We start from the raw sequence: 15,747 nt of genomic DNA, 5'->3' as shown, positions 1-15,747 counted from the left end.
TGTGGCCTTCTTGGAGTACTCACTGTCCCTCTTACACATCCTGTGCTTTTCTACCTTGGTACGCCCTGCTCCCTATTGAGTCCCTGACCATTCTTTAAACCCAATTTTGGTACCACTTCCTGCATGAAACCTCCCCCCACCAAGTTCATAATAATTATTCTTCCCTCAGATCTCACAAAACTATTTTGTTTCTTAAATTTATGTATTATTTTGTACCATAGCTTAATACAATTCTATGTTATTTAGTCCTCAATTCTATATAATTTTGTGCTCAATTACAGTATCTTCATGCAATAAATAAATTAAACTGTTGAATTAAATGACCGAAGGTTTTTTCTGGGGGACCATTGCTTGCTCTATGATAATGGAGTGGGGTGGCTCCCCTGGGCCCTCACCACAGCACCTGGGCAAGTATATAAAGAAAAGGCTTGGGGGTGAGGCGCTAGCATCTGCCCACTACTGTCCCTTACCTCTCGGTCATCCAGGTCAATCTTGTTCCCCAGCACCACCATGGGGAAAACTTGCTCCGTGGGCACTGTTTTCTGGAGAATGTCTCCCCTCCAGGTGTCCAGGGCATGGAACGAGTCTCGGTCAGTGACATCGAAGGCCAGGATGCAGCCATCTGAGCCCTTGTAGAACGTGGATACCATGGAGCGGAACCGTTCCTGACCTCCTGTGTCCCATATCTGGAGGGGAAAACCCCACCATGCACTTGAAAGAAGCAGCTTGAAGAAGGTTCACATGTCAGCTTTCATCAAAGCTTTCCTTTCTCTCTCTGGCCATTAGATTGTAAGCTCCTTAAGGGCAGGGATTGTCTTTTGCCTCTTTTAGTGTCACTAGTGCTTAACACAGTGCCTGGCACAAAGGAAACGCTAAATAAATATTGATTGACTGATTGACTGGTTGGTCAAGGGGCCAACACTTTGGTTTGATCTCAAGCCGTCCTTTGTACCCTTCTGACTTTGAACATTATAATATCTTTGCATTGCACATTTAACTTTTGAAAGCACTTTCATATGCATTATGTCATTTTCTCTTCACAGAATGCTTGTGAGGTAGGTAGGGCAGGGATTATAACCCCACTTGACAGATGAGGAAATTGAGGTGCATTGAAGTCAAATACTCTGCCTAGAATTAGCAGTTAATTTCAGATTCAAATTCTAGAGACATTTATAAAATATCTAGGATCACTGGATCATAGGATCATAAATCTAGAGCTGTAAAGGACCTAGGGCACCTAGGTGGCTCAGTGGAAAGAGTGTCAGGCCTGGAGTCAGGAAGACTCATTTTCATGAGTTCAAATCTGGCTTCAGACCCTTACTAGCTGTATGACCCTGGCAAATCACTTAACTATGTTTGCCTCAGTTTCCTCATCTGTAAAATGAGCTAGAAAAGGAAATGGCAAACCACTACAGTACCTTTGCCAAGAAAACCCCAAATGGGGTCATGAAGAATAGGACATGACTGTAAACAAGTAAACAACAACAACAAGGGACATTTAGTCCAATCTTCTCATGAGGAGCTAAGGTAAGCCTTCTACTGTGTTTAAGGCTAGGTGCTGGGAATACAAAGACGGAACAGTCTCAACCCTCAAGGACTTCCATGACTAATGGCAGAATGAATAATTAAGCCGGTACTAGAACCCAAACTTACTGATTTATAATCAGTGTGTTTTTCCTTTAGACCCCCTTCTACTCTTGTATATGGCTGATAGATATAGCTGGATATGAGTCAGCCCAAGGGACCGGGGAGGATTTGTGTCCATCTGAACACAGTGGGGAGGGGCGACCCTGCTCACCTGTAACTTCAAGGTTGTGTTGTCTACCATGATGATTTTGGAGAGGATGCTGGCCCCCAGGGTGGTTTGATAATCCTCGTAGAAAGTCTTGTGTACGTACTGATTCAAGAGGGAGGTCTTTCCCACTCTGAATGGACATAGAGATACACACACACACACACACACACACACACACACACACACACACAGAGTTCTCAAAATCTTTTCATGGTTATCAGGGGTCTGTTTTATTCTGTGGAAGTCACTCCCCAGGGTTCTTGGTCCTGCACATCATCTGTGAGGGACAACTCATCATGGCCTGGATATACTTTCTCAGAGCTGGAAATCTTTTGGGAATAGCTCCTGGAAGATGGACTAGTCAAGATGGTGGGTGGAGGAGAGTTTCTCAAGTTATTTGGTAAGGAGAATGTTTCAGACCCAGTCAAAGTTTGGGAGGGAGGCAACTACCTTAGCTCATTACCACCATCATCTTCTTCATCACTCATTAAAGTAGTATGGTCTAATGCAAATCACTGCAACTTTGTGCATGAATTTTCTCATCTGTCAAGTGGGAATAATAATACCTGCTCCACCTACTAGCAGTTAGTATAAGAATCAAACAATTTAGTTGATGTGTCATAGGCCACAGGATTTAGGGCTGCAAGGGACTTAAGAAATCACCTAAGCCAGACAAGGAAACCGACGTAGAGAAGGGAATGACTTGTCCAAGCAAGTTAATGAGCTGGTGGCTGAACTGGGACTTGAACTCAGGTTTTCTGATTTCAAAAGTTCATGCCTTGAAAAAGTTAAAATATTATGCAAATATAAGGTGATAGTATGATCAAAATAATTATTATTAACAATAATCAATGAGAGGCAGCATAGAACAGTGGATATCATTTTGTACTTTCAACCAGGAAGACCTGAGCTCAAATCTTGACTCTGACACTTAGTAGTTATGTGACTGTTAGCCTCAGACTATTCTCCTTGGGGAGATATCCACAACATCCCTCATATCCATCCCCTTCTCTATACTAAAAGGCCAGCACCCTACTTCAAACCCTCATCACTTGGACTATTGATAACCTCCTAACTGGTCTCTCTGCCTCCAGCCTCACTCTTCTCTAACTCAGCCTTCATTCAGTTGAAGAATGATAGTCCTAAAGCCCAGGTATGACTGTGTCACTCCCCTGCTGAGAAAACTCCATTGGTTTCTTGTTGCCTCTGGGAAAAAATTCAGACGTCTCTATATGGCTTAAAAAACCCTTTGCAAGGTACTCTCCACGTACTCTGTGTTCTAGATTAATTGATCTATCTTCTTTTCCCCATACACAACATTATATCAACATTGATATGCTTTTGTCCAGGCTGTCCCCAATGCCAAAAAGCACTTTCCTCTGCCTCATAGAATCCCTTCAAAGCTCAGCTCAAGGGAATCTTTCCTGATACTCCCAGTTACAAGGGCCCTCTCCTGAAAGTTACTTTGTATCTTGGTGTGTATTTCAGCTTATTTATTTGTGTATATGTTGCTCCTCCCAGTAGAATATAAGTTTCTTGGGGTCAGAGATGGTTTAATTTTGTCTTTATATTGCCAGTGCCTCGCATATAGTAGGCATTTAATAAATGCATATTAAATGAAGGAATGGAGTTTCTACACCAGGTGTACATATTTACACTGAAGAAATTATAGATTCTTCATGTATAAACGTAATAATATTGATATACTATGCTAAGAACTGAGGATTCAAATGTGAAAAACAATAGAGTCCTTGTTCTCAGGGAGATTACACTTTAGTGTCTTTGTGTGTATGTGGATTGCTCACAAGTTATCAACAGTAATAACTTTATATTATCATAGCACTTTTTAAGGTTTTAGAAACATTTTGCATCTATTGTCACATCTGATCCTATAAACCACCCTCTAAGGTAAATGAGTCAGGTATTATTATCTCCATTTGACAGATGAAAAAACTAAGGCCCAGAGCAGTCAAATGACTAAGGTCATCTTGTTAACTGAAGAAGAATCAAGACCAGAGGCCAGGTCTCTTGACTCCTAGCCTTGACCCCCTGGACAAGACTGCTATGGCCGTGGGAAAGACATTTTGTTTGGCAAGATTCTCTCCCTTAGTGTAACCTCCAAGCTCAGGGACTGCTGGAAGGTAGAGCTGTGTAGCTGACATCTCATTATCCTTGAGGCAAGGGGACTGCTCCCATTCAGATATAATTCTAATCATTCTGGGACTGGACACAGGGCAGGCTTCATCTTACCCTAAGGCTCCAATAATGATGAGCTTCAGGTCTACCTTTCTCCTTGGGTCCATGGAGGAATGAGGGAACCTGTGGGAAAAGAAAAATAAGCTACATTTTGGTTCCAGCATCCATAGTAGTTATCCTCACCCAGACCCACTGCCTTCTGATTAGTGTTTCCTTGGATTGAGGTGGCCTGGAACACCTTGCTCTTGGCCTAGAACTCAGGTTGGCTTGTTTTCCTCTCAGAGAAAAGAAAGGCCCTGCCCCAAATGGCCACTTTTTACACTTTTTAAACTGGAGGGGGACTCTGGAGTATTACTCTTGATCCCTTAGTCCAACAAACTCTGGGCTCACTAAGGTGACATCCAGGAGGGTAAGGTTGGCACCAAACATTGAAGAGCCCCTGACAGCCGGGATTGGGGCAAACTGGGAGTAGAATAAGGGTCTGATACGAAGGACCAATGATTAATTCTGCCTTGAAGGTTTTGGGGGTGGTAATATACGCTATCCAGTGTTTGTACATTCAATGTGGAAACCCCTCTTCCTCCTTTGCATGCCTTATTGCTGCTCTTTGCAAAATGCAAAGGTTATTTCAAGGCCTATTGTTTGTTTCCAACTCTGAACTCGCTCCGTACCCAGGGTGCCCCCTTCTTTCATTCTCAGGTAGCTCAATGGAACCTGAACTTGAGGGCCTCAATGGCCTATTAACTTGTGACCACTGCTATTGCTCAGGGTGGAGCACGTGGCCAGAAGCCCTTGAGATTTTTAAGCATTTTGTCTTCTGGTCATTTTATATATGGAGACACTGAGGCACAAAGTTATACATATCTATACAGAGAATCAGCATGCAGGAGTGGGTTAAAATCTAGCTCCTGGAACATACTGTGTGCTCTTGGAGGAAATCACTTCACTTAGTTGACCTCATCTACAAAATGGGGATAATATACCTCTAGGACCTTCCTGACAAGTTATTGTAAGGATTGAATGAGATAATAAGACTAGTAATTGAAATTTATATAGCATTTAAAGATGTGCAAAGCACATTGTACAAATTATCAAGTGGAAAACTTTGAAGCAGTACCATGTAGATGTCAGTTATTATAATTATTGTAGACTAATAACAGCTAAAAGAGAACTCCAGAGGTCATTATATCTATCCCTCTGCCCCAGGAGCTATATTGAAACCTTCTAGGCAGCTGAAATATCTAATTTTTTGAAGAAAAATAGCAGAGCCCTCTCCTGTCACTATCTTTGAAGGAAGCAACCCCCGTGACAATTGGTCTAATAACCAAGCTCCCACCAACACCAATATCCAAGCAAGTGTCATGATGGGCAGGTGAACCCAGGAGCACCCCATACCACAATCCCTAACCACTGGTCTTGCTTCCAGCCCAGTCACTAAAGTGATCATTCAGGGTAGCAACTGTCACTCACCCATCAGGATAGGAAAGTCAGTCTAAGGTCCCCTAAAGGAGGGGACAGAAGATGGCATGTGCCAAGCAAGTCAAACGGACCACCCTCCTCCCCTTACACATGGATGGACCCTGAATTGAAGAGCCCTGGAAAAGCAAACTGCACGTTCCCTAGACCACAGACCTTCCTTCCAGCCTACTCCCACAACCACTGGCCAGGACTCAGGTCCTATAGAGATACAGCCTGGAAATTGCTTCTGTAGATACTATAGTCCCTTACTCCTTAGTATCCATAGATCCTGAAAATCAATCAATCAATCAATAAACTTTTATTAAGCACCTACTATGTGCCTGGCACTGTTCTAAGCTCTGGAGACACTAAAATAGGCAAAGGGTAGTCTCTGCCCTCAAGAAGCCCATAATCTAAGGACTTGGAAAAGAAAGTTCTTGCTACCAAAGTCATCAGCATTGTCAAAGGTTCAACATCAGAAATAGAGTTTTATTGATGAAAATAACATTAAACATGCATTACCATCTTCTTTGCCATTGTAACCCAAGGACCATGAGGGCTTTCCATCTTACTTAGAGCTGTTACTTCTTTTACGTGTTGTCTCTCCTTATTAGGATGTGAGCTCCTTGAAAACAGGGTATTTTTATCCCCCAGTACCTAACGCAGTGATTTGAACATAGTAAATGGTTAACAAATGCTTTGTTTTTCATTCATTCATTTATCATGAATCAGAAGGTATGAGTAGAATCCAGAGCTATGATTGCATCCCCCACTGGAACTGAAAATCCAATGGTCGAAGGGATGAGGAAGGAACCCTCTGGAGCCCTCCTAAATTCCCCTCCAAACAACAGAAAACTGCCTCAGAACTGGTCTAGGAGCAGGGAAGCAGCTTACCAGTCTGGCAGGAAAGGTCTGTCCTACTTGAGTGGGAGGGGAGTGGGACAACTCATCAGTGAGGTCCCACCCCCCTCAGCAGCCCCCTAGGGAAGTGTACAGTCTGTGTAGTACAGCAAGGCCCCACCCCAGCGACCCCACCCTTAGCACAAGCCACCAGCAAGGCCTTGACCCCATAGCTCACCAGTACTGAAGACCCGCCCAGGGGGCTGGCCAACAAGACCCTGCCCCTGGGGCCTACAAGCAGAAAGACCTTGTTTCCATAGCAACCCAGCAGAAAGGCCCCACCCCTGGGGTAGGCCAGCAGCTAAACCCCACACCCTGAGGAGGCCAAGAAGGAGGCCTCACCCAGAAGCACAAGCCAGAGGGGAAGCCTACCCTCCAGAGAAAGCCAGAAGCTAAGCCCTGAAGCCCAGTGAAAACTAGCAGTAAGACCCAAAGCCCCAGCACAAAAAGCTTGGGACAGTGCAGGACCAGAGCCTAATTCTCATATAAAACACCAAGTCACAAAGAAGGCAAAAAATGAACAACATCAACAACAAAAAATTTTCACTATAGAAAGTTACTATGGTGATAAGGAGAATCAAGGCATAAAATTAGAAGAGGACAATATTGTCAAAATGGCGACATGTGAAACCTCAAAGAAAAATGTAATTTGTTCTCAGACCTAAAAAGAATTCCTGGAAGAGCTTTAAAAGGATTTTAAAAAGTAAATTAGAGAAGTAGAAGCAAAATTGGGAAAAGAAATGAGAGTAATGCAAAAGAATCATGAAAAAAAAGTCAATAGCACAGAAAAAGATATACAAATATTTACCAAGGAAAATAACTCCCTAAAAAATAGAATTGTCCAAATGGAAAACAGAGTACAAAAGCTAACTGAAGAAAAAAATTCCTTAAAAATTAGAATTGAAGGGGCAGCTAGGTGGCACAGTTGGATAGAGCATGGGCCCTGGGGTCAGGAGGACTTGAGTTCAAAATCTGGCCTCAGACACATAAAACTTACTAGCTATGTGAATCTGGGAAAGTTGCTTAATCCCAATCACCGCACACACAAAACAAATTAGAATTGAACAAGTGGAAACTAATGATTCTATGAGACTGTAAGATATGATAAAACAAAATTTTTAAAAGTTAAAAAAATGAAGAAAATGTGAAATTTCTCCATGGAAAAATAAGTGACCTAGAAAATAGATGCAGGAAAGACAATACAAGAATTATTGGACTACCTGAAAGCCATGATGAAAACAAAAAGCCTGGACAACATCTTTCAAGAAATTATCAAAGAAAACTGCCCAAGATATGTCAGAACCAGAGGGTAAAATAGAAATTGAAAGAATCCATCAATTACTGCCTGAAAGAGATCCCAAAATAAAAACTCCCAGGAGCCTCATAACCAAATTCCAGAGCTCACAGATCAAGGAGAAGGTATGGCAAGCAGCCAAAAAGAAACAATTCAAATATTATCTAGCTACAATCAAGATTACATAGGATTTGGCAGCTTCCATATTAAAGAACTGGAGGGCTCGGAATATGATAGGCAAATGAGTTATGATTACAATCAAAAATCACCTACCCAGCAAAATGAAATATAATCTTTCAGAGAAAAAAATGAATATTTAATGAAATAGAGAACTTTCAAGCATTTCTAATTAAAAGACTAGAGCTGCATAAAAAATTTGACCTTCAAATACAAGACTTTCAAACATTAAAAGATTAAAAAATAAGCAAGAAAGAGAAAACATAAGAAATTCAATAAGGTTAAACTGTTTATATTTCTATATGCCAAGATGATATTTGTAACTCTTAAGAACTTTATTACTATAAGAGCAATTAGAAGGAGTATATGTAGACAGAATGTGTAGATATAAGGTGCCATTGATGGGATGATATCCCCAAAAACAAAATAAAGAGGTGAGAAAGAAAATTGCACTGGAAGAAAAAGGAAGAAGAAAATTGAATGGGGTAAATTATCCCACATAAAGGAGTCATGAAAGAGCTATTATAATGGAGAGGAAGATGGGGTGGGGGATTGGCAGGCAAAACTTAAACCTTACTGTCATCAAAATTGGTTCAAAGAGGGAATAATATACACACTCAGTTGAATACAGAAATCTATCTTACCCTATAAAAAAGTAAAAAGGGACAGGGATAATAGAGGGGGCAGGAGGGACTGATAAAGTGGAAGGTATATTGGGGAAGGTAGTGATCAGAAGTAAAACACTTGTGAGAAGGGAAAAGGTAAAAGAGAGAGGGGGCTAAACAAGTGAAAAATAGCATGGAGGGAAATACACAGTTAACATAACTACAAATGTGAATAGGATAAACTCACTCATAAAACAGAAGTGAATAGAAGAATGGATTAAAAACCAGAATCCTATAGTATGTTATTTACAGGAAACACATTTGAAGCAGAGATATACACAGTGTAAAGGTAAAAGGCTGGAGCAGAAGCTATTATACTTCAGCTGAAGCAAGGAAAGCAGGGTAGCAATCATGGTCTCAGACAGAGCAAAAGCAAAAATATACCTAATTAAAAGAGAAAAAGGAGACTATATCTTGCTGAAAGCTACCATAGACAATGAAGTCATATCAGTACTAAACAGATAGACACCAAATGGTATAGCATTTAAATTTTTGAAGGAGGAGCTGAATAAGTTACAGGAGGAAATAGATAATAAAACTATATTAGTGGGAAACCTCAACTTTCCCCTCTCAGAATTAGATAAATCTAACAAAAAAAAATAAGAAGTTAAGGAGGTGAATAAAATTCTGGAAAACTTAGATATGATAGATCTCTGGAGAAAACTGAATGGGAATTGACATGAATATACCTTTTTCTCAGAAGTACATGACACTTGCACAAAAATTGACTGTGTGTTAGGACACAAAAACCTCCCAACCAAATGCAGAAAAGCAGAAATAGTAAAAGCATCCTTTTCAGATCATAATGTAATAAAAATTACATTCAATAATGGACAATGGAAAGAGAGATCAAAAATTAATTGGAATTTAAATAATTTATTCCTAAAAAACAAGTGGTTCAAAGAACAAATCATAGGAACAATTGATAATTTCACTAAAGAAAATGGCAACGATGAGACAATAAAATAGAGCATAAGCAGATAAATAAATTGGGCATGCAACTAAAAAAAAAACCTAGAAAAAGAAGAAATTAAAAACCCCCAAGTAAACACCAAATTAGAAATCCTGAAAATTAAAGGAGAGACTAATAAAACTGAAAGAAAACCATTGAACAAATAAATAAAACTAGAAGCTAGTTTTATTAAAAAAAATAAAATAGACAATCCATTGATTACTTGGATTAAAAAGGGGAAAGAAGAAAATCAAATTACTAGTAGCAAAAATGAAAGGCATGAATTCACCACTAATGAAGAGGACATTAAGACAATTATTAGGAGCTATTTTGCTCAATTATATGCCAATAAATTTGACAATCTAAATAAATAAATGAATACCTACAAAATATGAATTACCCAGATTAACAGAAGAAGAAATAAAATACTTAAATAACCCAATCTTAGAAAAAGAAATTGAACAAATCATCAATGAACTTTCTAAGACAAAATCCCCAGGACCAGATGGGTTCAAAAGTAAATTCTACCAAACATTTAAAGACAAATTAATCCTAATACTATATGAACTATTTGGAAAAATAGATGGAGTCCTATCAAATTCCTTTTATGCCACAAATATGGTGCTGATATCCAAACCACGAAGAGCCAAAACAAAGAAATAAAATTATAGATCAATTTCCCTAATGGATATTGATACAAAAATTTTAAATAAAATACTAGCAAAGAGATTATGGCAATATATCACAAGGATTATATACTATGACCAGGTGGGATTTATACCAGGAATGCAGGGCTGATTCAATATTAGAGAAACTATCAGCATAATTGACCATATCAATAATAAAACCAACAAAAATCATATGATTATTTCAATAGATGCATAAAAAGCCTTTGGCAAAATACAGCACCCATTCCTATTAAAAACATTAGAGAACATAGGAATAAATGGAGCTTACCTTAAAATGATAAGTAATATTTATCTAAAACCACCTGCAAGCATTATCTGTAATGGTGTTAAGCTAGAAGAATTCCCAATACAATCAAAAGTGAAGCAAGGATGCCCATTATCACCTCTATTATGTAATAATGCCCTAGAAATGTCAACTCTAGCAATAAGAGAAGAAAAAGAAATGAAAGGAATTAGAATAGGAAATAAGGAAACAAAACTATCACTCTACAGATGATATGATGTTATACTTAGAAAATCCTAGAGAATCAACCAAAAACTTCTTGAAATTATCAACAACTTTAGCAAAGTTGCAGGATACAAAATAAACCCACATAAATCATCAGCATTTCTATATATTACTAACAAAGTCTAGCAGCAAGAGAAAGAGAAATTTCACTTAAAATAACTGTAGGGAATATAAAATACATGGGAATCTATCTGCCAAGACAAACTCAGGAGCTACATGAACACAATCATAGAACACTTTTCACACAAATAAAGTCAGATCGAAACAATTAGAAAAATATTAATTGCTCATGGGTGGGGTGAGCCAATATAATAAAAATGACAATTGTATCTAAATTAATATATTTATTTAGTGCCATACCAATCCAACTATCAAAAATTATTTTATAGAACTAGAAAAACTAATAACAAAATTCATCTGGAAGGACAAAAGCTCAAGGATATCAAGGGAATCAATTTTAAAAATGTGAAAGAAGGTGATCTAGCTGTACAGGATCTCAAACTGCATTATAAAGTGGTAATTATCAAAACAATCTGGTACTGGTTAAGAAATAGAGTGGTAGATCAGTGAAATAGAGTAGGTATAAATTACATTATAGTAAATGACCATAGTAATCTAGTATATGATACACCCAAAGATCCAAGCTTTTGAAACAAAAACTTATTATTTGACAAAAACTGCTGGGAAAACTGGAAAACAGTATGGTGGAAACTAGGTATAGAGTTAGATCAACATCTCTCACTGTATACCAAGATAAAGTCAAAATGGGTACATGATTTACACATAAAGGATAATACCATAAGCAAATTAAGAGAGCATAGAATAGTTTATTTGCCAGATTTATGAATAAGGGAAGAATTTAGGACCAAAGAAGACATAGAGAGCATTACAAAATATCAAATAGATTATTTTAATTATATAAAATTAAAAAGTTTTTATAGAAACAAAACTAATGCAACCAAAATTATAAGGAAAGCAGAAAACTGTGGGAAAATTTTTTCAACAAGTATCTCTGATAAAGGCCTCATTTCTCAAATATATAGATAACTGAGTCAAATTTTAAAAAAACAAGTCATTCCCCAATTGATAAATGGTCAAAGGATATGAACAGGTAGTTTTCAGACAAAGAAATCAAAGCTATCTATAACCATATGAAAAAATGCTCTAAATCACTATTGATCAGAGAAATGCAAAATAAAATAACTCTGAGGTACCACCTCACTCCTGTCAGAGTGGTTAATATGACAAAAAAAGAAAAGTGTTGAATGTTGGAAAACTGGGACACTAAGGTACAGTTGGCGGAGTTGTGAACTGATCCAACCACTCTGGAGAGCAATTTGGAACTATGCCCAAGAAGATAAAAAACAGTGTATGCTCTTTGGTCCATCAATACCACTGCTAGGTCTATATCAGAAGACATCAAAAAATAAAAGGGAAAAGGACCCATTTGTACAAAAATATTTACAGAAGTTTTTTTTGTGGTGTCTAAGAATTGGAAACCAAAGGGATGCCCAGCAATTGGGGAATGGCTGACAAGCTGTGGTATATTATTATAATGGAATATTATTATGCTATAAGAAATGACAAGCAGAATGATTTCAGAAAAACCTGAACTGATGCATAGTGAAGTAAATAAAACCAGGAGAACACTGTATACAGTAACAGCAACATTGTTCAAAGAAGAAATGTGAATACTTCAATTATTCTCAGCAACACAATGATCCAAGACAATCCCAAAGGACTCATGATAAAGCACACTATCTACCTCCAGAGAAAGAACTGATATTGATTGAGTATAGACCCAAGCATGCTATTTTTCATTTTCTTTCCTTCACTTTTTTTTTCTTTTATTTGAGTCTTTTTATACAAAATGACTAATATGGAAATGTTTTACATATTTGTACATGTATAACCTTTATCTGATTGCTTACCACCTCAGGGAGGGAGGAGGGTAGGGATGGAGGGATATAATTTGGAACTCAAAACTTTAAATAAAAATGTTTTTAAAAATTGGAAGAAAAAAGGAAAATCCAACAGTCCATTCTTGCTTGTCTATAATTAGACCTCTCTTCACTATATCATGTTGCTTTTTAAATACTATGATACATGCTAACAACAATGATGATTATGATGATAAAGAAAATAACAACTTATATTTATATGGTTAAGAAAGACTTTCTCTTCAAAGATCTAATTTGATCCCTACAATAAATCTATGAGACAACCAGAGCTGGCATTATTAACCCTGTTTTGCCAGATGAGGAAACTGAGTCTTGCTTACCTATATTAGAGGAAGGATCATCCAGAACAATAGATAATATCCTCATTTCTATTCTGCTCTACAACGTATAGGCTTGGATTTGAGTCCCAGCACAACCACTTACCGTGTGATAACAAGCAGCCTCACAGAGACTCAGTTTCCTCATCTGCAAAACAAGGCTAATAATACCAATCCTGGTTATCACACAGATTTGTTGTGGGGATCAAATTAGATTGCAGAAGTGAAATCTTTTCTAACTATATAAATGTAAGCTATTATTATTTTTATTATTACTATATATCATAGGATTTAAAAGGAAACATGGTATAATGGACAGAGTCCAAGATTAGAGTCAGAAAGGTTTGAATCTAAGCCCTTTCTGAGACACATACTAGCTATGTCAGCAAGTCACGTAATCTTTCAGTGACTCAAGCAACCTTTTATAACAGCATTTCTCAGAGTGTGGACCATGGACCTCTGGGAGGCTCCAAGATTCTTTTAAAGGTTCTGTGAGGTTGAAACTATTATCTCGATAATAATATTTGCCTATTAAAATACTCCTCCTTTTTTCCAACTACTTATCTGTGTGAAGCCAGATTTTCTTTGTATACTTCAACCAGAACAGTGTATCGAGAGAGACCGAATGCAGAAGCAGATAAGATAATCCAGTTGTCTCCTATTAAGCAAGACATTTAAGAGATTTACAGAAATATGTAAAGCAGTGCCACTTTTCTCACTAGTTTTTTTGTTTTGGAAAATAGAGCTATCTTTCATGAAAATTTATTTATTTATGTTATCGTGTAGGGCAATGAGGTGATGTAGTAGAGTGCTGGGTCTGGAATCAGGAAGACTCATTTTCTGGGTTCAAATCTAGCCTCAGACTGTTACTAACTGTGTGACCCTGGGCAAGATCAATTAACCCTGTTTGCATTAGTTTCCTCATCTGTAATATGAACAGGAAAAGGAAATAGTAAACTACTCCAGTATCTCTGCAAAGAAAACCACAAAATGGGGCCATGAAGAGTCGGACATGACTGAAAACAACTGAACAATGACATGTTAACATGTAACAGGCTTATTATTGTTATTTTTAATGAACTAATAAATACAAGATTTAAAATTTTATCAGTTTTAATTTTTCATAGGTAATATCAATACATAAACAAAAGATCTTTGGGGTCCTCAATAATTTTTAAGAGTATAAGGAGTCCTCCAAGATGGGAGTATAAGGAGTCCCCATGATGGGAAAGAACTGATGAACTCTAAATACAGATTGAAACACAGTTTTTTCACTTTCTTCCTTTTTCTTTTGGTGGGTGTGTGTTTTCTTTTGCAAAATGGCTAATATGGAAATATGTTTTGCATGACTTCACATGTATAACTGACATCATATTTTTTGCCTTCTGAATTGATGAAGGAGGGACAGGAGGGAGGGAGAGAATTTGGAACTCAAAATTTTAAAAAAATGAATGTTAAATTTTTTACACATAATTGGGAAGTATTTAATGAAATAAAATATGTATTACAAAAAGAAAGTACCACTACATATTTTTTAAAAACATGTAAGGGGCCCTGAGACCAAACAATTTAAGAACTCCAGATTTCTAAGTACTAAGACCATAAAGTAGAGATGAACTTCCACACAGGAGTTTCCTTAATCCAATGAAATCATAGTTTGGACCAAAAAAATAAATACTCATAAAATTTAGAGCTGAATGGTACTTCGGAGATCATCTAATCCAGCTCCCTAAATTTATGGAGGAAGCAATAATTTTTGTTGGTTTACACATTTGTTTATTTATCACGGGATAGTTTCGTTAGAGCCAGTGAGGTCAAAGATATTGGTTTGGTCTTCATGCAAGCCAAACTGCCCAGAAAAATCTCTGTCCCACAGCCACGGGTTGCACCTTCAACCTAGGTCAAGTTTCTCCCAAGTCTGGGTCCTGGGCCATGGGAAGGACTGGCGAAGTAGGGGAAAATAACCCAGTGCTTGCGGAGTGATGGGCCTTGAATATCAATTATGACTTGGGAAAGAGGCTCAGGAGTCTCTGTAGACTGTTTCCTGAGGACACTTGCCCAACACACTGCCCTGGCCAGCAAAGCATCGAGAAAAACTGAGAAGGTATTATAAACAAAACAAAATGTTCCCTTGCCTTGTGCATAAAACTATGGGGGAATCTGGACCTGGAACACGCCATGAAGTTTTGGCTACTTCAGCTCCCAAAACACCTGCAGAGTTGGTGGATAGCCAAAGAGGGGCATTTAAAATGATCCAGGGGATAGGGGCTGAGATTAGGCTGGGGGGGGGTTGAGGGTCCTTGCTATATGGAAGCTTCTCCTTCCTTTGAGGGAAGGGAAGACATGACCTTTCTCATCATGATGTCTCACACATCAAGCAGTCAGTCAATGGGCACTGGCTGTGTCCTTCCTTCTTGAAGAGACCCATGACATCAGGGAGGTGACGCCATGACATGCAAGTGAATTGGATTTAAGTGAGGGAGAGCTGTGCAAAGTCACCAGCCTCGCTTTTTCCTCCAAGCCATCTGGGTCCAGCGGCGAGATATAGATCAGGACAACTGGAGATGACCCCAATGCAGTGGGAGACCTTGGCCTTTTTAAGCTAAGATCTTTGTCTTCTAGGCATTATGCTAAGCACCAGGGACACAAAGAAAGGCAAAAACTGACAAGAAAGGCAAAAACTGACTTTGCCCTCAAGGAGCTCACATTTTAATAGGGGAATCAACATGTAATTATCTATGTATGTTACATAAATAACTATGTATACAGTGTAAATAGATGGTGAAGCCAGGGGAGCTAGGTGGTTGGGGTGAAGAGCTAGAACATTCCAGGAGT

At 38.3% G+C, this 15,747-nt stretch overlaps 1 protein-coding gene across 1 annotated transcript in view; it reads right to left on the bottom strand.

Moving 5' to 3' along the window:
* RAB7B (RAB7B, member RAS oncogene family) overlaps positions 1-15,747 on the bottom strand; it is a 33,830-nt gene that overhangs the window by 9,948 nt on the left and 8,135 nt on the right. The window contains exons 2-4 of the mRNA XM_021003224.2: positions 4,046-4,114; positions 1,799-1,925; positions 471-686 (exon numbers count right to left, since the gene is read on the bottom strand). Coding sequence (XP_020858883.1) covers positions 471-686; positions 1,799-1,925; positions 4,046-4,098 — 396 coding nt within the window. The 5' untranslated portion in view covers positions 4,099-4,114. The remainder of the gene's footprint in view (positions 1-470; positions 687-1,798; positions 1,926-4,045; positions 4,115-15,747) is intronic.

This window comes from Phascolarctos cinereus, unplaced genomic scaffold, assembly GCF_003287225.1.
Source record: "Phascolarctos cinereus isolate Bilbo 61053 unplaced genomic scaffold, phaCin_HiC Scaffold_5;HRSCAF=322, whole genome shotgun sequence".
NCBI lineage: Eukaryota > Metazoa > Chordata > Mammalia > Diprotodontia > Phascolarctidae > Phascolarctos > Phascolarctos cinereus.
This window is presented reverse-complemented; position numbering and strand designations above follow the sequence as displayed.